Genomic DNA, 25,478 nt, shown 5'->3' with positions numbered 1-25,478 from the left:
GACAGAAGGTGCAGGTTCACACCCCTGCTGAGCGTCAGAAGGCAGGGAGGAAAAATCCAGGAGGCTATCACTTTACAAGGTTTGCTTTGTTTGACAGCAGTTATGGGTTGAGGGGGCACACAGGCCTAACCCCCCGTGTTCCGTTTGACCATGTGAGGAGACCCACGGCAGTGCTGGTGGTCCTGGGGGACCAGCCAGGAGAGCTCAGCCGGAACCACTGGCTTCGAGGCTTTGTGTTCATTTCGCCTTCGGCCCCTTCTCGATAGGCTTCCCGATGTCCTTCCCCCGGAGCTTGAGGCCTGAAACGAGCCAGCGAGATGCTGACCACTCTGCCACTTCCTGCACCCACCCAACCTCCCTGCTCGGCTTGAGCCTTCCATCACCACTGTCCACTCCTCACAGGGCCTCCACACACACACACAAGGCTGCTTTCACATCTGACCTCAGAGTGTGGGTCAAGCATCTCAGAAAGGGCTGAGGGCCAGGCTGAGCATGGTGGCTCACAGCAGCAATCCCAGAGCTCAGGAGACTGAGGTAGGCAGGCTGATGTGAGTCTGCAGCCAGCCTGAGCTACAGTGAGTCTCTATATAAAAAATAAAATCTAAGCCAGACGTGGTGGCGCACGCCTTTAATCCCAGCACATAGGAGACAGAGGCAGGCAGATCTCCATGAGCTCGAGACCAGTCCGTCTACATAGTTGAGTTCCAGGACAGCCAAAAAGTAATTAAGTATATAACAACAACAACAATAATAATAATAATAAACCTAAAAAGATGAGAAGACAAACATCTTGTAATCTTGCCCCAGAAGATCTGGACCACTGCATCAGACCTCCACGGAGGGGCACGCAGAAGTAAGCACAAGCCCCCCCTAGGGATCCTGAGAGCAGTGTGCTCTGGCTGGACGCTAGCTTCAGAAGACCCCAAGACACCATTTGCTTAGGGTTCTGGAGTCCCACCAACAATCAAACCCTTAGGAGGGACTCTGGTGGTATGGCCTCAAGAGGACGAGGGCCTGCCATCTCAGCCCTCACCACCCCTTACAGAAGGGCAATGCTTTGCCCAAACCTGCTAGGGAAGACACTCACCGATGGCTCTCTCAATTTTGCCCAAAACCTGGTTATTCGGAATGGCCCGTCCACTTTCATAGTCTGCGATGACTTGCGGCTTCTCATTGATTTTCTGAAGAAAAGATGCACCTTAGCCAAGCTAACTCAATGAGATGTGCTGCAGAAGCCAGGGGAGGTGCCACAGGCAACCACCTTTGAGGTCTTTGGTAGCCCCATACAGACAGGTCTTGTGCAAGAGAGAGCTTCTCTGACCTGGCTTTCCCAGAGGATTTGGGGAGTGCTAGGGTAAGGTCCCAAAGCTACCATGCAGTGAGCCCACCTTCCCTATCCTGTCTAGTCACCTGTCACCTGTGCCCGCACCACAGCTGCCAGAGCCTCACCGTGGCCAGGTCCTTCTGGGTCAGGCCTTTGCTCTGCCGGCCCCGCTGGATCACTTTGCCCACCTCCAGGGTCACCCTGTCGTGATGCAGCTCCTCGGTCTCCCGGTCGAGCTTGGCTGTGTTTTTAGTAATGGAATGCTGCTTGTTCTGGCCAGCAGCCCCTGGAGGCAATGTGAGCAGAACAGAGCAATGACGGCTTGCAATCAGCACACGGGAAAGATTTCAAATAAAAACCAGACTGACAGGCCAGGTCCGGTGGGCTTCCCAGACCTCAGAGCCCTGAATCTGAATCTTCCCAGAGTGGTAGGAAGAAAGTTAACAGTCCCCACTGACTTCACGCCACACAGAGCTGTGCCGACAAGTCAAGAATATTTCCTGGCTGTCCAGTCTCTGCTCCTGACAGGTCCTCAGGGTACCACCCCAGGGCACCAGACCATATCATCAGACTAGCAATTCCCAGCACACCCTTGCTTTGCAAGTAGAAACTTGAGTACCTACATTTCTTGGATGTCTCCACATCTTCTCCTCGTCGCTGAGCCGCTAAGATGGCCTAGAAAACCAAAAAGTAGTTTTCAATCAAAATGAGCTTTGGGGGAGCACGGAGCACAATTTAAGCAGCTGTTTACAGATCATGTGGTGCTAAATCTACAAGCCTGCCACCCAATGCTAGGTAAAGCCAACCAAACTCACCATAAGAGTGTCCCCTGCCTGGCTCTGGTTTTACTTCCCATGTTTTTGGTAAACACATGGTCATCTTTAGTTCAGACACATACCTGGGAATTTCCAGGTAATAAACAATTCATAATTTTAAAATTTGTGTATTTTCTGAAAAGTGTGATGCGCTTTCATACTGTACCCACTGTCTCACCTAAGACAGTGTCCAGTGTCTGTCCTCTGTCCAGTGCTGTCTCAGCAGTGTATGCTACCTGCCTCTTACTCATCCATCTGTCAACCTTTTTGGATCCCAGATAACTGTCAAGGCACCAAAACAGACTTCATGTTCGAGAAATCATGATGGAGGAGCCTGATGCTACATAATCACGGCTTGGTGATTCGCATGGCTTCAGAATATCATTGAGATAATCTATCACTTCACACCATCCCTAAAAGAAGGGTGCATATAGGACCCCAGGAAACCACACTGGCACAACTCCTATTACAGTGTACTGTTACAGCTGTTCTTTTCAACCATTACTTATGACTGGCTTACATGAGTATTTGTCTGCATACAGCGCCCATAGAGCCAGAAGCGGGTGTTGGGGTCCACCAGACCTGGAGTTACTGGCAGGTGTGAACTGCCATGTTGATGCTGGTACCTGACCTTGGGTCTGTAAGAACAGCAAGTATTCTTCACCACAGAGCCAACTCTCCAACCCTTATTACTATTTCTTACTGTGCCTAATCTATAAACTTCTTCATGGGTGGGTATATATGAGTAGGAGAACACACACTACATACAGGATCCAGCACAACTCAGTTTCAGGCATCTACTGAGCAGCCTCAGAATGTGTCCCCAAAGAAACAGGGGTACACTGTACACACATATCTAGATAACATGCATTGAACTACTGCTAAAAGAACCAACTCACTTTTACACTAAGACAGGTGTGAGCTGGGTATGGTGGCACAGGACTGTGATCCTAGCCCTCAGAAGGCTGATTCAAGCCTTCTTAGTGCTAGATACACTAGACCCAGAAATCAATATCAGAGCACGTGCATGCGCACACACAGTACAGGCGACCAGGTTCTTTATTGGAAACAGAGCTAGTTTTCTTCCAAACTCTGCTATAAAGCAGAAAGGTGTGGAATGCTGCCCTGGCTTCTTCGGCCAGTACGGTTCCTAATGAGAAATGACACACCCCACAGTAGTCTCAGTAGTCTCCCTGGGAAGTAGGACCACTAACGATGATGCCTGGGCCACAGTAACTGAGTATTAACATCCTGCTTCAGAGGAGTGGCATGTGAGCGTCTCTGTGTAATATGCTCAGACTTTCTACACACTTAAGGATGATTCCAAGTTCTCCTGAAAAGAGGACTGTGGACTTGGCTTCAACTATGGCAAATAACTCCAGCTCTGGTCAGTACCACTTAGGGAACCACAGCATCCAGGGCTCAGGGACACAGAGTTCACCTATGGAGAGGACATCAGACCAATGTCTCACACAGCCCTCTTTATAGGCTGACATCGCCTGGGTGGGCATCATGGGCAGGAAGCCACCAGTGATGCCAGCACAGGCTGATACCAGGTAAGGGCAAAACCTTCAGCAGGACTGCCCCTACCCTGGTTCCCAAGTTTCCTGCGCCTAATGCCCACGTTGCCCACCCCACATTTAGTGACCAGCCAGGTTCTCTGACCCACACTTGCACCTGTTCTCAATCCTGTTTTCATCTCCATCCAGGTCCTCACCCAGGCCTGTCCCAGTCCAGAGCCCAGGCCACATTCCCATCCCCCTGCTCCGACCTTTGCCCCAGCCTCGCGCAGGTCAGCTGCCCTCTACCCCAGTCTTTTCCCGTACTCCATCTCCAAGGAGTACCTGTTGTCCCCCAAGGTCTCCACCCTCGAAAGATCCGTTCGGGTCCCCACCCACTGCCGGATTCCCCGGCTCGGCCCAGCGACCGCAGAGCGCCGTGCGGCCCGGCAGCTTCCCGCCGCCCCCCGCTGGCTGAGCACCTGCTTAGACTTGGCCTGTGCGGCCGTGGGGCCCTTCTTGCGCAGCACCGTCACGGTGTCCCAGTCACTCTCGGCCATGGCGCGGCGGGGGCAGCGATCCGTCCGGCGGCTCTGGCAGCTGCTCGAGACCCGGCGCGGCGACGCGACGTCCCTTCGTCGCCTCCCCGCTTCCGGCGCCAGCGCCTCGGTCCCGCCCCTGGTTCCCATTGGTCGGTGGTTCCAGGAGCCCGCACTTCCCGAGCTCTGCGGCCAATCCGCACCCGGCTAGTCTAGGGACCCGCGGGGGCTGCCCGCGGGCGGCGCGTGGAGGGCGACGCCTGATCGCCGCCACGGTTCCAGTCCCGTGTCCCTGTGGCTGCGCAGGGCGGAGCGCCAGGGGTGGGAATTGTGTGGGGATCGAAGGGAGCGGAGAGTGAGGGACCCTAAAGGAGAGAAGAGCGGAGAGGACATGGAGAGCAGACGGGAGGACCGAAGAAGAGAGTGGAGGATCCCGAGAAAAAAAGTGCAGAAGAGAGAAGAACCTTAGTAAAAAGAGTGGGGACCCGGAAGAGAGCTGGGGCGGAGAGGGAACACAGGTATCTGCGAGGGGAGTGAGGCACGGAGAAGGGGGCCCTGGAGACCTACACACACGCCATGCTAGCACAGGTGCCGTACAAGTGGGATCCTACTGATCCCAGCCGGTCTCCACCACCTTACTTCTGGAGAACCTGGGCCAGCGTCCCCCACACCAGTGGGTATACACCTGTCTTCCAGGCCACGCCTTAGGAGATCCCAGGATAGAATCCAGGTTCTCTTGTGCTTGTAGCTTGGCATTATACCAGTACTTCGAAGTTCCTTTGGAGGTGCTCTCTGGGAGAGAAACAGCAGCTGGCAAATTTTGTGGGGCCAGAAACATGTGAACCATTGATGGCTTCTTTGGAATACATAGAAACAAAATTACTTTAAAAATAAGCAACTCAGCCTCGAGGTGGTGGTCTTTAATCCCAGCATTCGGAAGGCCGAGGCAGAAGAATCTTTGGGTACGAGGTCAGCCTAGTCTACCAAACGAGCTCCGGGACAGCCAAGGCTACATAGAGAAACTGTCTCAAAAAACAAACAAAAACACCCTATAAATACAAAAATACACACACACCAAAAAAAGGAGCCTGGAGAGATGCTCTCTCTCCAGGAACTGCTCTTCCAGAGATCCTGAGGTCCCAGCAACCACATAGTGGTTCTTGACATCTGTATTTGAATACTATGCCTTCTTCTGATGTGTCTGAAGACAGCTACCGTGTACTCATATACATTAAATTAATAATAATAATAATGTAAATTACTTCTGCAACACCCGTATTTGCCAGGTGGAGATATGAGGATCAGAAGGTCAAGGTTATCTTTAGCTACAAAGCAAGTTTGAGACCTTCCAGGACTACATGGAACCCTGCTTGGGGAGGAAAACAAAATGATTATAGAGGCATAGTGGCTAAGAGCATTTGCTGCTCTTGCAGAGAACCTGAGAACAGCAGGATGTAACTCTAACTCCAGCGGCATTGATTCCCTCTTCTGGCCTCTGAGGGCACTAGGCACACAGTTGGTGTACAGACATGTAAAGGCAAAATGCCCATACACTTAAAACAAGATGGAATACACACCACACACACTCCACACACACACCACACATACATGGTGGTGGTGGTTTGGTTTGGTTGGTTTGTTTGTTTGTTTGTTTAAAGGCTCACTGTGTGGACTGGCTAGTCTGGAACTCATAAAGATCTGCCTGCTTCTACCTCCTGACTAGTGGGATTAAAAGCATGCACCTTCACTCTGGATACCAAAAAATAAAATAAAATAAAATTTTTAAAAAATCACACTTTAATTTTATTTTTAATTAAAAAATGGGGTGATGGCTTTGCAGTAAAAAGCACCGACTGCTCTTCCAGAAGACTTGAGTTTAATTCCCAGCACCTACAAGGTGGCTCCCAGGCATCTATAATTCATCTCAGGGGCTCAGATGCCTTCTGGCCTCCACAGACACGGAACACATGCTGTGCATAGATTTACATGCAGACCAAGTATCCATAAATAGAAAATAAAAGGTTTAAAATCTGTGGGGTTTTTGTTTTGTTTTGTTTTGTTTTGTTTTGAGACAGGGTCTCAGTATGTAACTTTTGCTGGATTGAATTTGATATGTAGTCCAGGCTGGCCTAAAAGATCACAGGGAGCCACCTGCCTCTGCCTCTGGAGGGCTGGAATTAAAGGTGTGCACCACCACTCCTGGCTAAAAAGTTTTAAAATAAATCTTTTTTTTTTTTAAGATTTATTTATTTATTTTATGTAAGTACACTATAGCTGTCTTCAGATACTCCAGAAGAGGGCGCCAGATCTTGTTACAGATGGTTGTGAGCCTCCATGTGGTTGCTGGGATTTGAACTCAGGACCTCTGGAAGAGCAGTCAGTGCTCTTAACCCCCGAGCCATCTCTCCAGCCCTTAAAACAAATCTTAACAGTAAGTTACAGAAATACTTTTTTTTTCCTCCTGATGTGCATTTGTTTTCAATTTGGGGAGGGATGGTATGTGTGTAAGTCAGAGGACAAGGTGGCACACACCTTTAATTTCTGCCCTTGGGAAGCAGAGGCAGGTGGATCTCTCAGAGTCCCAGGTCAGCCAGAGATACACAGTGAGATCCTGTCTCAAAATAAAAAAGTGATAATATAAAATTTTATATTTATATAAATTATATGCATATAAATATATATTCTATACATAGCATATAAGTATAAATTATATACTATATACTTATATAATTTATATTTATATAAATTATAAATATATATATAAATATAAGTTTTATGAAGCCGTATAAACTGTGTGCCTCTCTCTGTTTTTGCTTGCTGTCTTCAGCTGTGTTCTCTGCCCTCTCATGAGCTTGGCAGAATTCTTTCCTAAGAGGATAACTCAGACATTTTCCAAGGGTTCGTCCAGGTTTCTCCATCCTGAGAAAATTCAAGACATCTCACTGATGAGCTCAGTGGTAACAGGCACTACAGGGCTGACCCTGAGACAAGAGTTCTGATAAATACAATTGCGTCCATGAACGGTAAAGGATCTTTTGGCTGCTCATTATGGAGCTCAGTCTGGCCTGGAACTCAGCTCCTTTCTCAGCCCCCTGGAAACCCAGGTGAGTAGCTGGCTGGTAGGAGTGTTTCTTTTTTTTTAAATGTTGTATTTATTTTGTGCATGCATTCATGTGTGGGTGGAGGGCTTCCCAGGAGTAGTGAGACACACTTCAGAGGACAACTTCTGAGACTCAGTCCTCTTCTGCCATGTGGGTCATGGAGAAAGGCCTCAGGTCGGCAAGCTGGGCAGCGAGTGCTTTGGCCCTCAGAACCATCTCAACAGCCTGAGCATTTTAACTCTACTCAGATGTGGCTTGCGGGAGGGATTAATTCTTTTTAACTTTTGTACCTTGAATGATTGGCTGCAAAAGACTCCCGGCGAGTTCTGCATCTTTTGAAAATGTCTCTGCAAAGTGGTATCCTGACGTGCTACACCAGTCCCCCCATCATGCCAGTGGGGACAAAGCTTGATCTTAGGGATGATAAGGACACAACTGAGAAGCTGAAGAAGAAGCTGATTCCCATCACCTACCTGCAGGAGCTAGCCAGGGCAAAAGAGATCCGTGCTGTCAAATACCTGGAGTGTTCATCACTCACACAATGAGGCCTCCAGCCAGTGTTTGGATGAAGTTATCCTAGGGGCTGTGGTAAATGTTTGAGCCCCTTGTTCTTGGTCCTGTCCCTGGACCTTTGTACCTATGCCTTGTTCAAAAACATCGGAGCCTTTGCATTTGATGTTAAGTTTGTTACAGATTTTTTTTTTTTTTTTTTTTTGGTTTTTTGAGACAGGGTTTCTCTGTATAGCCCTGGCTGTCCTGGAACTCACTTTGTAGACCAGGCTGGCCTCGAACTCAGAAATCCGCCTGCCTCTGCCTCCCGAGTGCTGGGACTAAAGGCGTGCGCCACCACGCTCGACTCAGATTAATTTTTTTTTATAAAGCTATTTTGAACTAATGAATCAGTCAATAATTTTAAGGTTCTGTCTTAAATGTAACAATTCCAATTTACAGTCTATTAAAGTTCAGCTGTAAAATGAAAACAAATAAACAAAACAACAACAACAGAAGAAAAGACTCCCCGCTGCTGATCTTTTCCCCTTCACTTCCAGGTGACTTAAGAATCCAAGCACTAGGCCGGGCGTGGTGGTGCACGCCTTTAATCCCAGCACTGGGGAGGCAGAGGCAGGCGGATTTCTGAGTTCGAGGCCAGCCTGATCTACAAAGTGAGTTCCAGGACAGCCAGGCTATACTGAGAAACCCTGTCTCAAAAACCCAAAAAAAAAAAAAAATAAAAATAAAAGAATCCAAGCACCATGAGACATCCTTAAGAAATATCCCTGATGAACTGGGAGTGGTGGCACACACCTTTAATCCCAGCACTTGGGAGGCAGAGGCAGGCAGATTTCTGAGTTCAAGGCCAGCCTGGTCTACAGAGTGAGTTCCAGAACAGCCAGGGCTACACAGAGAAACCCTGTCTCAAAAAACCAAAAAAAAAAAAAAAAAAAAAAAAAAGAGGAAGCAGAAATTGAGGGTATGGCCAACTAATGACTGGCCCAGCCTGAGACCCATGCCATGAGAGGGAGCCCACCCCTGATACTGTTAGTGATAATCTGCTATACTAGCAGACAGGAGCCTAGCATAGCTGTCATCTGAGGCTTTACCCAGCAGCTGATAGAAACGGAGGCAGGGATCCACAGCCAAACATTAAGCAGAGTTCAGGGAATCTTGTGGAATAGGAAGGTCTACATCCTGATCCACAGACAGCAAGGAAAGACTGTGTGCCACATTAGGGATAGCTTGAGCATTTATGAGGCCTCAAAGTCCTCCTACACAGTAACATACCTCCCTCCAGCAAGACTACACCTCCTAATAGTGCCACTCCCTATAGACCAAGCATTCAAACATGAGTCTATGGGGGTCATACCTATTCAAACCACCATATCAAAGAAACAAAACCAACCAACCAAAACAAGACACCCCAAACCTGGAAAAAGAAACCGGACTATACTGTTATTTCAAAACTCGGTTAAGTGCTAGGCAGTGGTTGGCAGAGGCCTTTAATCCCAGCACTCAGGAAGCAGAGACAGGTGGATCTCTTGTGAGTTTGAGGCCAGCCTGCCCTACAGATAGAGTTTCAGGACCAGCAAAGCTACACAAAGAAACTCCATTTGGAAAAACCAAAAACAAACCAAAGCAGAAATACTGATCTGTTTGGTTTCAATTTCACGCTTATCTTGCTTTCCTGTGTACCTCAAGCCCCGGCGCTTGCTGGCCTCCTGAGTTCTGAGACGACATGCATACACTGCCATACACTGCCATGCTTGGAGGAATGAATGTTTAACCCACCATAAAGTTTATAAAGGTGCAGACAAAGTATAACGATGGTGATGGAGCTGTGCTTCTCCACCAGTCGACTGTGAGCCCCTGCCAGATGCAGAAAGTGCCATGAGAAGGAGAGGCTACAAGAGAGGATCCTGCTAGCTGAACGAGTTTGTCAGGATGGCCTAACATCTAAGGAAGCAGAAGACTGTCCAAGTTCCGGGGCCAGGGCCAGGGCCAGGGCCAGAGGCTCCATTTTGGCCTGTTCTTTGGCCCAGGGCATAATGGCTGAGAGGATGTTAGTGCTCTGTTTTCCCAGAGACATATAGAGGTGCCTACTCTCTCCAAGTAAGGGACCAACAACAGCCAAAAGTACAAGTCTACTGCAGTCCAGCTTGGCAAACCAATGAGTTTATTGGATATTTACAAAGCATGGATGACTGGTTACTTAGAGGAGCAAATCTCAAAACATCTATAAGAGCCCGGGAGTGGTGGCTCACGCCTTTAATCCCAGCACTTTGGGAGGCAGAGGCAGGTGGATTTCTGAGTTCGAGGTTAGCCTGGTCTACAGAGTAAGTTCCGTGACAACCAGGACTACACAGAGAAACACTGTCTCCAAAAACAAAAACAAAAACAAAAACAAAAACAAACAAAACATCTGTAAGAGTCTCACCCCAGCACAGATATTGACTTCCTTATGGCTGTATAGATGGAGTCTCCCTTTCAGCAAGCCTTCCTCCTTATATACTCTAGCACTTCCTGAGAACAAAGACTATGAATATTTGAGACAGAATTGCACACATCTGGCAGGGGGTTGAAGGAAGGAGGGACTGAGATCGCAAGCCCTTTCTTCTATGAGGGTGTATCTTGAGGATCACCTGTGAATAGTCACAGCTACTTCTGATGCTGGTGGTAAAGGCTGATATGCTTGGAGGACCTACGGAGAATATGGTATGGAGGGGCAGGGACACCCAGCTGTGACAGGAGCTGTAGACAGGAGACCCTGGGACCTCTTTTGTGTTGAGTTACAGCTGTGAGTCACCACAGGCATCTCAGACATGTGGATGAATGGCCTTGGGACTCCAGTTGCTGGGTCTGAGTGTACGGAGAACCGGTGCAGGTGGGTGGGTCACTGTGAGCCTGCCCTGTGACATCCCAGTCACCTGTCTGATGCCAAGATTCTGCCCATGGCCCATTCAGTGTTCCCACGCCACTTTCCTCTCTGGCCAACAGGTGGCATACTTGCTGTTTTCTGGGAAGTTTAGGAAGACCTATGCTCTCTCTGCCCATCATCTGACAGCCAGCCAGATTGAAGGATGGATGTCACGGGGCCCTGGACCACATGGGCCACAGTTCATAAATGCTCCCATTACATCTTGTACAGATGATGGGTCTGTGGTCGTGAGAACTCAGGATCACCAGGAAAGACAGCAGCTTCATCCTGAGGCTCTAAAACCTGAAGACGGTCTAAGGCAAACGCAACAAGGGTAGTAGTGCTTGATGCAAAGGCTTTGAAGCCAGGCTGGGCCTTTCTCTCTGCCTGGGGTTGGTGGCATGTGTGCTGAAGATGTGACACATTGAAGCAGGTTGGAACCAAGTGATCTGCCAGAGCGTGCTGGGGTGGGCTATGATGACTGGACAGGACAAGTGTGTACAGTAACATGTATGTGGAGGTCAGAGTACAACTTTGGGTGTCGTTCCTCACCTTACACCTGGAGACAGGGTCTCTTGTTTGACACTGCTAACTTAGGCTGGGCTAGCTGGTTTGTAAGCGTCCAGTAATTCTCATCTCTGCTTCCTGTCTTGCATAAGGCACACAGGACTACAGCGGTAAACTACTGCATCTGGCATTACACGGGTCCTGGGGGTCTGAACTCAGGTCCTACCACTTGCACGGCAAGCATCTTACCTACTAAGCCATACAGAGCTCATCACTTACCCTGCATTCCTGTGCCTCCAGAGACTCCCTCATTCCTGCTGCCAGGAGGACACTGGTCTAAAAGTACTCACTATGAAGTGAACATCACTGCCTGATGAACCCCTAGAATGGCCCCCAAGGAGCCATCCAGAAAGGCCCTCAAGTCTCCTGTATTCCCCAGGCAGTTGCATGAGTGCAGGCGATTTGCGAATTAATACTGGCATGGGCCTTTCTGGAAAGCTCTAGCCAGCTGACTGCAGAGTAAGTGTGGAAACTGTCTTCTCTCGGAAGCAAGCATGGGGCTGGACTTTAGATGCCCGAGGAAAGGGAACACAAGAGTAAACTCTTGAGGTGAGTGGACACGGCACCTCTGGGACCACTGTCAACACCAGAGGAGCATCCCCTGTGCAGGATACTGTGAGGGACCATGTCAGCCTTTCCGCCTCCTGTCCCTGGCACAAACTGGGCTCTGTCCCAAAAGGCAGACTATCTGAAGTGAGGTGAGGGGTCCTAAAGGGACAGCTCAGCCTGGAGGTCCGAGTGAGCAATCAGAACCAGGCACCCCAGTGCACAAGCCACACCAAAGAGGCAAGAACAGCAAAGAGAAAGACAGCAGGGAACCACGTTGCCCAAAGGGCCACAGTTTGCTTCGAGAAGCCTTCGGACAGGGGTGGGAGGAGGGTCACACTGGAAGCTGACTCCTCAGAACCAGTGGGAAGCTGCCTAGTGTCCTGGTCTTGGCCAAGTCAAGGCAGCTGGTGTCCATTACATCGGCTTTGATTTATAGTCAAGCCCACAGGCCCTCAGCTCACAACATTGTGACCTAAGACAGCAGCTTTCTCTTTAGTACCCTGGCACCTGGGTACAGTCACATGCCTCCAGGTCCTGCTGTCAGTGGTTCTTGGCTGACGCTAGTTCTCAGGGAGTGAGCAGGTGCTGTGTGGGTCCTCCTGAGTCTGCCCAAGGGACACCCCAACCTCTGCCTCGCCCTCAGTGGCTGTCTTGCTGAGTAACTTTTGCTTTCTTTTTAGCAGGAAGAAACCCACATGGGAATCCCCAACAATCACAGTGACTCACCCATTTCCCAGCCAGTGAGTGAAATGAGTCCCCAGGATGTCACCCAATTCTGTACTGGTGGGTGGGGCAGTGAGAGCACCTCCCATTCTCTTGATCTGGTCTAATTCTGGTACACACTCTACAGACCAGCCCCTCTCATCCCCTCCCCCAAAGAGTGCACATAAAATCTCCAAGTAGAAAAGTCTAAAGTGACATTTTTGTGGCAGCAGGTGTTGTACTGGTAGGCTATGGTTAAGGTTGTTATGGCAACGATGGTCTCTGGCTCTGTTGCCTTTAAGGTCTGTGGGCACAGTTGCCAATGAGATCTTTGGTGGATGTGGGTGAGGGAAGGTCTGGAGCATGGAGCACACCTGCATTTTGCCCTGAGGGAGCAGATGCTCTCAGCGAATGAGCTTACGTTCAGGCTAGCTTCTCAGGCTCCTCGGGGCTCTCAGGAAACACCTCCTCCCACTGGTAAAGAAGGCTCCACAGGTGTGGACTCACTACCGTGAATAAGCCCCAAAGGCTCCAGGAAGCTACGTGACCCAGCAGTTGCCTGAACTTCAGCAGAAGAGGACAACTTTGCTGTCCTATGGGTGGGATTCCTGATTCAGTTAGGGGAATTCCAACTTCCACAGGAGCAAGGGTGTGCAGTCAATGTGGTTGGATCAGCAGTGCCTGCTGCAAGCAGCTCTTGTCCCAGAACAGTTTTCATAGCTGCAGGATCTCACTTGGACTCCCTCGGCTCCCAGAATCCTTGCAATCTTCATTAAACTGCTACCAGAGTTATTAGGGTCAGAGCCTGTTTTGGCATCCCGAACAAGCCCTGCTCAATCATTTGTCCTCAATAAGCTAATCAGAGGTGAACTTTACCAGTGAAAAGCAGAAAAGATCTATTCAATGTATCCATACTAGAAAGAAAAACAAAGAGATTCAATGACACAGCCTTCACCATATCTACCTTCCAGCTCCTGGATGAAGTAATTAACTTCAAGTAGAGGCTGGAGGTATGCATCACTAAGTAGGCTGGGTCAAGGTGTGGTCCTGTCCATCACTGACCCATCATTGTCTGAGCTCGGCTAGCCTGCAAGATGGCCTGAAGCTGCACATCTCTTCCCAGGAGACAAGTTTCTTCCTCGGTTGGCCCCAGGCTTCAGCCTTCTTTCTCCTTCTGAGACTCCTGGAGAATAATTAAATTTCCTGGGGTACATTGTTTCAAGAGACTGGTTGCCAAAGAGAAGAGCATAAGTATCTCTTAAAGTCAGTTACAGAATGAATGCAGGCAAGACACAGAGGGTAGAGTGCAGAGGTGTCCATCCTTCCACACTGTGATATAACAGCTACAAATGTTGGGATGCTATCCTGGGATACATGCTGTGGGTTGGACACCCCTGATGGTGAGCTCTAAATACTTTGTGTGTATATACATATATGTGTATGGTGTTGTTTATATGTGGTTATGTGTGTAGCGTGTGTGTGTGTGTGTGTGTGTGTGTGTGTGTGTGTGTGTGATGTCTAGAGATATATAGAGATATGTGTCAGCATATATATATATTTTTTTTCTTTTTTGCAGGAAGAGATGACTCAGGAGTTAAGAGCTCTCTCAGAGTTCTGAAGTTTGGTTTGGGTCCCAGCTCACAAGAGCCTGTAACTTTTTTTTTTTTTTTAAGATTTATTTATTTATTTTATGAGTACACTGTAGCTGTCTTCAGACACACATCAGAAGAGGGCATCCGATCCCATTACAGATGGTTGTGAGCCATCATGTAGTTACTGGGAATTGAACTCAGGACCTCTGGAAGAGCTGTCGGTACTCTTAGCCACTAAACCATCTCTTCAGCCCTGAGCCTATAACTTTTGCTCTAAGGGATACAATGGCCTCTTTGTATGGAATCCCTGGATACTTCACTCATGTGCACAGACATACATACTTATAATTTTTTTAAAATACCTTTTTAACAGGACTGCAGAGATGAGAATAGACAATTGTCAGAGGTGTACAAATCTACATGTTGACGTAGACTCAAGTCTCCAAACATAAGCTTTCTTGGGGGACATTTCCCTGTTCATGTGGTTGAAGGTGCTCTTGATGAATCCTTCAAACTTTTTTAAAAACCTTTTTATTGGTTCATTGTGCATTTCACATCATGCACCCCATCCCACCCATCTCCCCCTCCCCTTGTACCTGCCTTTCATCCTTGCAACCTCTCCCACAACAGATGGAAAAAAATCTCGTCGCGGAAGCTGTAGTATGTCAGTTTGTTCCACAGTATACCCTTTTGTCTACACTTCTTTGTTCGCAAATATTCATTGAAATGTTAACTCTTTAAACTTTTAAATTACACTTATTCGTCTATTTGTGTGTATGACTAAATAATGCATAAACCCCTGCTCTCTTTCCACGATGTGGACCCAGGGCTCGAACTCGAGTTACATTTGGTGGCAAGTGACTGCAAGTGACTGACGTCCACGAAGAGAGGCTCAAGGCAGCTTCCTCAACAACCTTGCTAGGAACCGGAGAAACCGGCTTAGCCCCCACCCCCTGCGCCGCTCTGACTAATCACCGCTCTCTGCGGTTCCGTGCTCGTTCCTGGTAGGTTCCTGCTTCCGTCTGTCAGCGGGCAGAGTCAAGGCGGCCTATTTGACAAATCGACGGCCGCTGCTGCTCCCTGTGAGCTCCTGGTAGGCGCGTGCGTCTGTCCGTCAGACGGGGCGGGCCGCGGCAGCGGGGGTGTTTCCCGGCGAGCGCTGAGTTCCGGGCGCGCGAAGACCGTTGGGTGAGGCGGCGCGGATCTAAGCGGGGGGTCTACTCTCAGCGGCGGCCGGGCTGGGGTCAGGCGCGGGGTGGGAGTGGCGGTTGGGGGTCAGATGCGGGGCCGCCGCTGTCTGGGTGAGGTGGGTGGGTAGACTTTTCGGAGCCGCGGAGCCGGAAACTGAAAGTCGCGGGAGGGGGGCCGGAAAAGTTCGCGACGTCCGCAGCGGTGCTTGGCTGCGCGCCTACCGCGGTGGCTCGGGGTTACAGCAGTACGGTCCCTGCCCCAGATCTCGGTCCGGCATCGCGCCCGAGGGACCCACGAGCCCCACTTGCCCTTACTGGCCTTGAGCGAATACCTGGTCTCCCAGGCCACTTTTACCGCTCACCTCCCACCCACTTATGCTTTTTGGATGGGGCAGTCAAATTTGGTCTGCCAAATTTACGTCGCCTTTTCTGACACCCGGCTACACAAATCACGGACACCACCTCCCCCATAAGGCCTCTTCCCTGTTGGTGGTTTACCTTCCCTGTCCTCCTTTATTTTTTCAGATCTCACCTTTCTGCCCCTCAGAACCTCTGTTTCTCTGGAAACTATCTTGCTTTTTGTAAAGTAGTCTGGCCTCGAACTACTGAGTGCTGGGATTAAAGGGCCTGCGCCACCACCGCCCTGGAAACTATGTTGATGGGATAGATGCATATGTGTCAGGGTGTGGAGACTGATCCCAGGGCCCTTAACCTCCTGACGCCTGCCTAATGGAGGTTGGACCTAGTGTATATTCCACATGATGGACTTGAAGCCCTGAGTAGGTGGAAAGGACATGAGATTGATTAGAACTCACAGACGTACTCCCAGCGGGCCCCAAAATCGGAGAAACAAACTTTCAGCTCCGTGGACACAATGCAATGTCATCATTGTCTTGTGTGCAACTCACTAGCTTGGCTACCAGTCCCCCAGAGAAGTCACAGTTGACCTTGCCACCACGGCCCCTTCCTGCCTGCGTAACTGACTGAGAAAGGTGGTATTTAGTGACCCAAAGTTAACTGTTATCAGGTGGAGACCCCAAGCAATCTCAAATTGATGTTTAAGTCTTAAAAATTAACTTTATTGCTGAATACTTAATGATGGATTTATAAATACTTGAGTTTTAAAAGCTGAAGGAAGGGTTGTTTTTTATCAAGCCTTGTGTGTACATCTGGAAGGCTGAGTGCTGTCAGCAGTTGTGTCTCTGGTCTGAACTGGTGGCTCCTTGCCTGCCTAGCAGGTCTGTGAGGTGTTTACCTGTTGGCTGTTTTTTTCCCTGGGACCCTCTAGTCCGTACCTAAACTGACTATTCTCTGACAATACAGGCTGCCTGGAACCCTGTTACTCTTCTCCTGTTTGCCAGTCACCATGGGCTCCTCAGGAGATTCTCCACTATGTCCACACACCTGAGCAAGGGCCATGTGCATTCATAACCTAGTCTCACTGGCTCCTGGGCTGCAGCACACTGAGCACTTCCAGTCAGAGCTCTCTGGGAATCCCTGCTGTGGTTCCTCCTGCACCCATGAAGTAGCAGCAGGCTGGACAGCACAGAGGACATGGCAGCAGCCAACTTGGAGAAAACCTTCTTCCAAGAAGGAGATGCTTCCTGCCTCTCCTCTCACTACTGTTTTCTGAGAGTTGGTTTGGGGTTTCCTTCTTGACAGTGGGGTGTCAGGCCTCCACTTCCCATGTGGTTGCTACATGGATTGTCAGTGTAGCTTGGCAGGTGGGTTTCATGGGGTGGGAGCTTTTACAGGCATGGACAGGATGACCTGGAGAAGAAAGAAAAATCTAGAAAGAGTTGTCCATAGATCCTCCAGATTATGCCAAGGATGGGCTGTGCGGCTTCCAGGCTTATGCTGAACATCTGTCCCTGTGTACTGGCCTTGCCCCCTTTACATAGAGGGTTGGAGACAGCTTGGATGCCACACTGGACATCCATCTCATAATTGTAGTGTGCTCGCCCTGTTCATGTCCATAGAGGAGGAGACACGGTGGCTGCTGCATCTAGGATCTGGGACCCAGGTGGGCAGTGGAGTTAGTATTTGGGGCAGGTTGTAATTTTGGTGGATGGTTCAGCTAAAGAAAGTCAAGGATTTGGAACCTGGACATAGTCTTAGGGTTGCCGTGCTCAATTAGAGCACAGGGCATGGGTTGTGAGAGGAGGTGAGTTTGTGACAGGCTGGACAGTTGTGTTGCACAAACAGATTCTGTGCTGTGTACCTACTATCACTTTATGGCATTACCAGCTGGGCCATCTAGTTATTGATGTGGCTGCAGCCGTCAGTAAAGGATCCAGGAGGGGAGAGCTATAGAAGCTGGCATTCCTCCTTCCTCTCTCTAGCTCTGCACTCCTTGTCTTCTGACGGCCAGTACCTGGGCTTATGTTGGGCATGGTACAAACCTGTAAGAACTGATGGGAACCAGGGATAGGGAAGACAGGTGGAGTTGGGCAGCTGTAGCTTTAATGACCAGAGCTGGGAAGCCATTGAGGTTCTGAGCTGAGTAGGCCCAGACTTCATGCTGTGATAAAGGTCCCTCTGACTCAGGAGACCACAGTAGCAGCAAAGAAGCTATGCAGTCAGAGCTGGAGCTGTCCGTTCATTATGTTTGAGTGTTGAGGTTCTAACAGAGCCCTGGTGCTACACACAAACACACACACACACACACACACACACAGAGGGAGAGGGAGAGATTCCAAATCTGTTATTGCTAGGCATGTGAGATTGAAGCAGAAGAGATTGCTAAGGGGCATATCTGGGAGGATAGACATGGAGTTTAAAGCCCTACTGTGTGTTGTGGCCTTTTTCTTTTTTTTATTTATTTATTTTCATTTTATGTATATGAGTACACTGTAGCTGTACAGATGGTTGTGAGCCTTCATGTGGTTGTTGGGAATTGAATTTTTAGGACCTCTGCTCACTCAGGTCAATTCTACTCGCTCAGTCCCTGCTCACTCCAGCCCAAAGATTTATTTTATTATTTTTGTTTTTTTGTTTTTTTTGGCTAAGGACTGCTTTATTGGTGGCAGTTAATAGACATCAATAAATATTAATCCCCAAAGAAGAGCTCAGTTACTCATCAGGTTCCTGGTTCATCGAGCATTGATGAAACTGAACCATGTGAAGACTGGGATGACGATGTCAGTTCTGCTTCTTGGGAAATGCAGCCGTAGCTAACAGATAGATGGCATAGGCTGTGCCACCAACTAACTGTCAGAGCCACTGTGGCTCTGTAGAGGAGGGCATCAGATGGACTGGCATCCCATTGTCCTCCTGAAACAGCTTTTGTTTCTCTGGAACTTAGTTTTCACAATGCCTTCGTGAAGTGGTGCTGATGGTCCTCTGGGCAATCTGACGAACGGCCAGCAGACTCCACAACATCTTGGCCCGGTTGTTGCCACCAACCGCGACTACTGAACGCCAAAAATCCTATTTTTTTATTATTATACATAAGTACACTGTAGCTGTCTTCAGACACCCCAGAAAGAGGGCATCAGATCTCATTAGTTGTGAGCCACCGTGTGGTTGCTGGGATTTGAACTCGGGACCTTCAGAAGAGCAGTCAGTGCTCTTACCCACTGAGCCATCTTGCCAGCCCTGTGGCCTTTTTAAAATTAAGGTTTACTGAAAGTTATTTTTTATATTTTGTGTTTGTTTGCATGATCACCGCATGAGTGCAGTGTCTGTAGAGGCTACATGAGGGCATTGGGTTCCCCTGAAACTGGAGTTAAATAGGTGGATTGTTACCTACCATTGTGAGTGCTGGGAACCAAATCCTGGTCATCTGGAAGAGCAGGGAGCACTCTTAGCTGCTGAGCCATCTCTCCAGCCCTACATTTTCTGTTAATTAAATTAATTTGCTCTTTGACAGTTGTGTATATAAATGCCTTCCGATTACTGGTGCCCACCCCCCACAGGTCAGTGTTCCATATAAAACCTACCCTGCATTCAAGTCTTGCTAGAGTTCTTTTGTGCCAGCTGGGGGCTTTGGCATAGGGTCTCACTGAGCTGCTCCGGACACCTGTAAGCTCCTTGGCTCTAGCGAATTTCATCTCACAAAGCAGATATAAATGTGATGCCACCACAGAGAAAGGGACAGAGTCAGGTCTGCCCTCCTAACCAGGGCTAGTCACCCTCTTGGGTGCTTAGAGCAGATGTAAGTTATAGATATTCTCTGTGAGCTAGGATACAGGATTATGATTGTCTGTGGGGATGTGCCAGCTGTGTCCTGCAGGTGACAGACAATACAGACTTGTCTTGGTGCTGTCACCACTGTGCAGGTCCCCTTCGGGAATCTCAGCCTTAGACAGGGATGAGTGCCTTTGTAAAGGGTACCTCCATGAGTGTGTAGGGGTCACTGTGCTGCTGTTGAGTGGTTCCCAGGGGTGGACAGGGAGAGAGGACAAGCCGTTCATGGTGCAGAAGTCGTGTGTACTTGTCTTAGATCTCAAGGCTTTCTGCTTGTGCTCGCCAGTAAGTTCCCCCATTTTCGGGGAACAGATGAATTTTCTTCTTTGAGACACACAGAACAGTTTCATGTGAGCTCTGCAGGCTGCTAGGCTCTGTTCAGGTTAGGACTCTGGCTTCTGGACTCACCCTCAGCCAAAGGTTGGTTCATAGAAACCAGCACGAAAGGCAGAAACAAGACACTAGTTCTGAGCCTCATGAAAAACATGTGGTGAATGAAAAGAAGGTGGCAGGTGACAGCTGTCCCCAGTGCTTTGTGAATGGTGTGGGATTGTTTTAATATGTGTCATCAGAATCAAAGTACGCTTGAAGGAGTAGTGAGCTACTTGTAAGAGTTGGCTTTATGATGAGCATCGCTTTGAAAGGCCATGCTGCTGTTTATTCAGTCATGGCCTGTTGGTGCTTGGGTCTCTGAGCACCTGAGAAGGAGGGCCTAGGGCTGGAGTGTTTGAGAGCACAAGGAAGCAGCGGGGTCAAGGTCAGGCGTCAGGGCACAGTCAGTGTAGCAGTTGTGTAGTTGGTGTTGTTCTGAGTGTGGCTCGACGCTGTGGGCAGTGATGTTTAGGTGTGCAGAACAGAGGGCAGGGTGTCCGTCAGAGGAGGCAGGATTGCAAGGGTTGGGCACAGAGCAGACTCAGAACCTGTGGGCTTGATAGGTCCCTAGGGTGTGGGGAATTGCAGGCTGGTATCCAGTTGAGCTGAGGTCTGAACCCCGATGGTCATAATTCACCTACATGACATGGTAGGCGTTCCCTCATGCTCCTGGGACTCTAGCCCCTGCCTAAGGTACCACCTCCCACAGCCCCACAAGAGAAGCATGGTCAGTAGTCACATAAGCAATGGCCCAAGCTTCTGACCTTCAGGCTAAACTCCTCCCCAGTTACCTAGCAACAGTGAAGACCATTAAAAGGGCTGTTCAGCCCCCACCTTGCTCTCTTACCTATTCCTTTGTCCTTTTACCTCTCACTTCTCTCTCCTCTTCCCTTTCTGTCTTCTTCTTTCCTCTACTCTCTTTTTTTTCTCTCTCTAGCCTTCTCTGTCTGTCTGTCTGTCTCCCCCCCCCCCTTTTTCTACCTTCTCTCTTTCTCCATGCATTTCTATAATAAAGCTCTTAAACCATAGAGAGTCTCTGCTCCATCAAGACCCACTGCGCACTCTGGTCAGTGTTGGGAACTTCTTCCCCTATTCCCTCTCTCCTACAACCCTGGGGCTTTAGCAAGGTAGCTCCAGGGTCCCCGGTCAGGGGCTGCCCCTTTTCCATCCCATGTTGCATGGGTCAGGCATGCTCACCTGGGGCCAAGTGGAAAAGTGTCCCGCAGCTCTGCCTGCATCTACCTGCCCAGAGCACAGGAACTCTGGCCGGACGTTAGGCCCCTTTTCCTCCCCACTTTTCCCCAGGGACCCCCTTTATTTTTGTTCCCAACACTAGGGCAGGGAGGAGGGAGGTCCAGCCTTGGCTGACTTGCCAGTCACTCATTTTTGCAGGCCAGTAGACCTAGAGCCAAGTGACTCACTGTGGCAGCAGACCCACAGTCTGATTTCCCACACCGTAGCTTTCCACCAGTGGTTTGCTGGACAAGGCCTTGTTCATGTCAGGGTGTGAATGCCCCAAGGCTTTGAGGGACATGAAGACAGCAGGGCAGCAGGTCAGTGGGGCCAACAAGGTTTGAAGGACAGCAAGACCCTGTCCAGCAGTTGTACAGGCGTGAGGTGGCCATCGCTGCTGTTGTCCTAGAGCCGGGTGATTGCCTCTGGCACTAAGTGTGGGAATGGTTCTGGAAGGTGATTCATTAACTGAATGAAATGTGACTGGGGTTTTGCTGGGAAGAGGACTCTGGGCTGCTGCTGCTCATGACCTCCCTGCCTTCAGCACACCTCAGATACCAGACACTTTACAATCTATATCTCAGGACATATAACCCACCTCTTCCTTAAGCTCAGCTGAGACTGAACCCCTACTTCAGAGCTAAGACCTTGGGAGGTCGTGGCCATCCTCCCAACCCACATCCCCAGATGCCTCCTTGTCTCATAGGGACTAGCCTGCTCTTTTGTGAGAACCAGCTGTATTCCCACACCCTTCAAAGGCTCTAAGGAACCCTGGTTGGCAGAAAGGATGGTTAGCAGCTGCCCCCAGCCTTTACACTGTCTTGGAGATGGAAATACAGCAAGGAGGTCGTCACTGGGAAATGGTGGTCCCCAGATGTGAGAAGCTATTGGAAGACTTAGTGTACCATGTTGCTACCTTAGGTAGTCCAGGACACTTGCCTCAGCCCGAGTAGACTTCTTCCCAGAGAGCTACCTGAGAAAATGGGTGAGAGGAAAGCCCACTTGCTGTGTAATTACTCGGAGCTGAGAGGGAGCCTAGTAGAGGCTGCTGTGCTAGAGGATAAGGGAGGAACGTGGCATTGAAGAGCCAAAGTGGATAGAAAAGGAAAGCGCGATGGACCAGGCTGAGGTGGCTCTTCTGGCATGGCGGGGGATGTTTAAAGGATGTAGGAAGAATGGGCTCCAGTTGGCTTTGAGCAAAGTGTCTTGGAGAAGATGACAAGTGCTAGATCTAGTCTGCCGGGAAGAGGGGCTTGCAGGCTGTGTGTGTGGAGAACTGATGCTGAAGAGGAAGCACAGTGGTCAGTGTCTTGGTCTGGTTGTGTCTTGTGCCCAGGTAAGGCCACCACCAGGGTGTTGTCTAGGACCTGCCCTGCTGGCCTGTGGTAAGCTTCAGTCGCCGTCTCCATGTTTACTGTAGAGACGTGAGTGTGGGGTGGAAGACGCTGACTGTTAGTGTCAGCGGGAAGTACTTGCTCCAGCCAGGATTGGTACCAGCAGGTAGGAAGCTCATTAATTAGTTATTGTGGGAGCCACCAGATCTGTCACCCTGATTGACATCTCTTCCCACATTTGTAGCAGGGGATTTAATTGCCTTATCTCAGAAGCTTTCCAGAACTTTAAAATCCTGTTTTTAGATCCTTTTACAAGGTCAGTGTAGTATAATGACCCAGGTACCTCACCAGGTTGCCTCCTGGTAGATTCCTCTCCTCTCTTTCTCCCTCTAGAGCAGTGGTTCTCAACCTGTGGGTCAAGACCCTTTTGGAGGGTGAAACAATACTTTCACAGGGGTTGCCCAAGACCATCAGAAAATAAGTATTTACATTACACAACAGCAGCAAAACTACAGTTAGGAAGTAGCAATGAAAATAATTGTGTGGTTGGAGGTCACCACAGCATAAGGGACAGTAAGAAAGGTTGAGAACACTGCTCTAGAGGATTGTTCTGAATTGAGGTGTGATATGGTCTGTGTTTTTTTTTAGGGCTTTGTGGTGTGTGGGGGTTGTAACTCACATGGCTGCAGCCAGTGTGACTTCCCCTGGCTCCCTAGAACTGCTACAGCCTGGCTTCTCCAAGACCCTCCTGGGGACCAGGTTAGAAGCCAAGTACCTCTGTTCAGCCTGCAAAAACATCCTGCGGAGGCCTTTCCAGGCCCAGTGTGGGCACCGCTACTGCTCCTTCTGCCTGACCAGCATCCTCAGGTGTGCATCCATTCTCTCCAGGTGGGTGGGGCAGCTGGGTGGCTCTGAAGTCAGATTGCACACTGTCCTGTAGAGTGGATGCCAGTACAAATTCTTCATGGATTCTGGAGGCTTAGCTCAAATCAAGAATGTAAAATTTATTGGGCTGGAGAGATGCCTCAGCGGTTAGGAACACTGACTCCAGAGGTTCTGAGTTCAATTCCCAGCAATTACATGGTGGCTTACAACCATCTGTAAAGTGATCAGATGCCTTCTTCTGGTGTGTCTGAAGACAGCTACAGTGTACTTATATACGTAAAATAAATAAATTATTCTTTTTAAAAAATATAAAAAACATTGATTGTTTCTGGGTGAGGTGAAACATCCCTTAATTTCAGCACTCAGGAAGCGGAAGCAGGAGACCTCTGAGTTCAAGGTCATCCTGGCCTACAACTGAGTTCTAGGGCTACCTAAAAAAAGAAAGAATGGAGAACTGATCATAGCAATGTATGGTAGTATATTCCCCCCCCCCCCCCCCCCCCGTGTGTGTGTCTGGTGTCTCTGTCTCTGTCTCTCTCTAAATTTTTGTTCCCAACTCTTGGGAGGTAGAGACTGGAAGATCAGAAGTTCAGGTCATCCTTGGCTATGTAGAAAGTTCAAAACCAACCTCAGCTCTGTCTCAAAAAATAAGACATCAGAGAACTGGCTCAGTGCATGAAAGCACTTGCTGCAGGTTTGACAGGCTGAGTGTGAGCCCTGTGATCCACACTTAATGAAGGAGAGAGCTGACTTGTCCTCTGACCTCCATCAGCACACCTTGGTACATGTTTATACACACACAGTAAATTTTAAAAATGTAACTAAAAAATTAAAGAGGCAGGGTAGATAAAGTGCTTCCTATGAAATCAAGGCTTGAGTTTGGTCCTCTCCACCCATGTAAAAACCTGGCATGGAAATATGCACTTGAAATCACATCAAATGCCTGGACATAGAGTCAGGAGGGGTCTTGGGGCTCATTGTTTAGCCTAATCTGCATGTTGTAGGTCCCGGTAAGAGTTCTATCTGAAAAAGGTAGATGGCACCTAAGGAGCAGTACCTGATATGTGACCTTGAGCTTTCTCAGATACATGTATATGCACCCATATTCATTTTCTCCCCCCCCCCCCACACACACATTGGCTATATATTGGAACACTATTTTTGGACATGTAGATTAAATATTGCATGTTGGTTTCACAGGCACTAGAAAGCTAGTGTGAGGATTATAGCTCCCTTAGGCTGCTCTGGGTGGGTAGATTGAATGTCACACGAGTGGGTGGCTGACATGTGTCACTGCTATAGTCTGAAAGGGCAGCAGCAGTGCACATGGAGAAATAAACACACCCACATTTTTCTACCATGTAGTTTGGAGGCCAGGGCCTACAGTCAAGGCTCAGTGACAAAGCACTTACCTGGCATTCATGAAGCTTTAGCTAGATCCCTGACATCACAAATTCAAAAAGAAAAAGGAGGAGATGGTTAGCCTTACAAGTTCAGGCCCCGATACCCTTTTCTATATTGAAGCTTCTCATTTGTGGGTTTTCATGATATTGTACAGTTGATATACTAGTTTGTTCAAAGATGAGAAAAACAAAGAATGAACAGTGTGGAGCCGGGTTGTGGGCTGAGCAGGCAGTGCTCAGAGATTCTCCAGAGCGGGCATTTGAGCGGACTTTGTGTTTCCTGTGTTCCCACCAGCTCTGGGCCCCAGAACTGTGCTGCCTGTGTCTATGAAGGCCTGTATGAAGAAGGCATTTCTATTTTAGAGAGTAGTTCGGTAAGTACTCAGTGCTGAGAGAAACATGTCAAAATGAACAGAAATGTTTAGCAAGCGGTTTTGTTCTGTAACACTGGTAACGGAATGAGGATTTGGGCGTTGAGAGTGGCCTCTTCATGACCTTTAGGGTTGGAAAGGCTAAGTGTGGGCCGGCTGGTCCTTAGTTACCTTCTGCCCCACGTGCTTGCTGAAAAGGGTGGCTCAGCTAGTTTTGGGTAGGGTCTCTGATCTAGACGTTGCTTCATCGACAGTAGGGTACTGGGAGAGGGTGTAACCCAAGGACATTCCTGTTCCAGGCCTTTCCAGATAACGCTGCCCGCAGAGAGGTGGAGAGCCTGCCAGCTGTCTGTCCCAATGATGGATGCACTTGGAAGGGGACCTTGAAAGAATACGAGGTAG

At 49.1% G+C, this 25,478-nt stretch overlaps 2 protein-coding genes, 1 long non-coding RNA gene and 1 pseudogene across 8 annotated transcripts in view; 2 read left to right on the top strand and 2 right to left on the bottom strand.

The window, feature by feature from the left end:
* Positions 1–65: 65 nt before the first annotated feature.
* Positions 66–4,326, bottom strand: Edf1 (endothelial differentiation-related factor 1). 2 transcript variants are annotated; one of them, NM_021519.2, is made up of 5 exons: positions 4,121–4,303; positions 1,948–1,999; positions 1,450–1,610; positions 1,088–1,181; positions 66–299 (listed from the first exon to the last, which is right to left on the bottom strand). In NM_021519.2, the coding sequence occupies exons 1-5, from the start codon at positions 4,196–4,198 to the stop codon at positions 238–240; spliced, it is 447 nt and encodes a 148-aa protein (NP_067494.1). In that variant the 5' UTR covers positions 4,199–4,303; the 3' UTR covers positions 66–237. The 2 variants fall into 2 exon arrangements, with proteins under 2 accessions (NP_067494.1, XP_030107780.1); XM_030251920.1 differs by lacking the exon at positions 1,088–1,181 and having other exon boundaries at positions 68–299; positions 4,121–4,326.
* A 169-nt stretch (positions 4,327–4,495) lies between these two features.
* Positions 4,496–14,225, top strand: Gm35476. 2 transcript variants are annotated; one of them, XR_866044.3, is made up of 4 exons: positions 4,622–4,695; positions 7,005–7,281; positions 10,771–12,546; positions 14,085–14,225. It is a non-coding gene; the product is annotated as a predicted gene, 35476 (long non-coding RNA). The 2 variants fall into 2 exon arrangements; XR_003954005.1 differs by lacking the exon at positions 14,085–14,225 and having other exon boundaries at positions 4,496–4,695; positions 10,771–13,987.
* Positions 14,226–15,209: 984 nt separating this feature from the next.
* Traf2 (TNF receptor-associated factor 2) overlaps positions 15,210–25,478 on the top strand; it is a 28,959-nt gene continuing 18,690 nt past the window's right edge. Inside the window, exons 1-4 of one of the 4 annotated variants that reach the window (NM_009422.3) lie at positions 15,210–15,288; positions 23,066–23,284; positions 25,001–25,079; positions 25,376–25,474. In NM_009422.3, coding sequence (NP_033448.2) covers positions 23,097–23,284; positions 25,001–25,079; positions 25,376–25,474 — 366 coding nt within the window. In that variant the 5' untranslated portion in view covers positions 15,210–15,288; positions 23,066–23,096. Of the gene's footprint in view, positions 17,314–23,065; positions 23,306–25,000; positions 25,080–25,375; positions 25,475–25,478 lie in introns of all 4 variants that reach the window. The other 3 variants (NM_001290413.1, XM_006497849.2, XM_006497850.2) reach the window with 3 other exon arrangements.
* Gm13433 lies at positions 18,400–18,769 on the bottom strand (annotated as a pseudogene).

Source organism: Mus musculus, chromosome 2 (genome assembly GCF_000001635.26).
Source record: "Mus musculus strain C57BL/6J chromosome 2, GRCm38.p6 C57BL/6J".
NCBI classification, from domain to species: domain Eukaryota; kingdom Metazoa; phylum Chordata; class Mammalia; order Rodentia; family Muridae; genus Mus; species Mus musculus.
This window is presented reverse-complemented; position numbering and strand designations above follow the sequence as displayed.

What these genes read in the sequence shown, in the direction of transcription:
- Edf1 (XM_030251920.1), bottom strand. Translation starts at nt 4,198, where the DNA reads ATGGCCGAGAGTGACTGGGACACCGTGACGGTGCTGCGCAAGAAGGGC. An exon ending in CACAGGCCAAGTCTAAGCAG is followed by an intron (nt 2,000 to 4,120) that starts GTGCTCAGCCAG and finishes TTGGTTTTCTAG; the next exon opens with GCCATCTTAGCGGCTCAGCG. An exon ending in CCCAGAAGGACCTGGCCACG is followed by an intron (nt 300 to 1,449) that starts GTGAGGCTCTGG and finishes GGCTCGTTTCAG; the next exon opens with GCCTCAAGCTCCGGGGGAAG.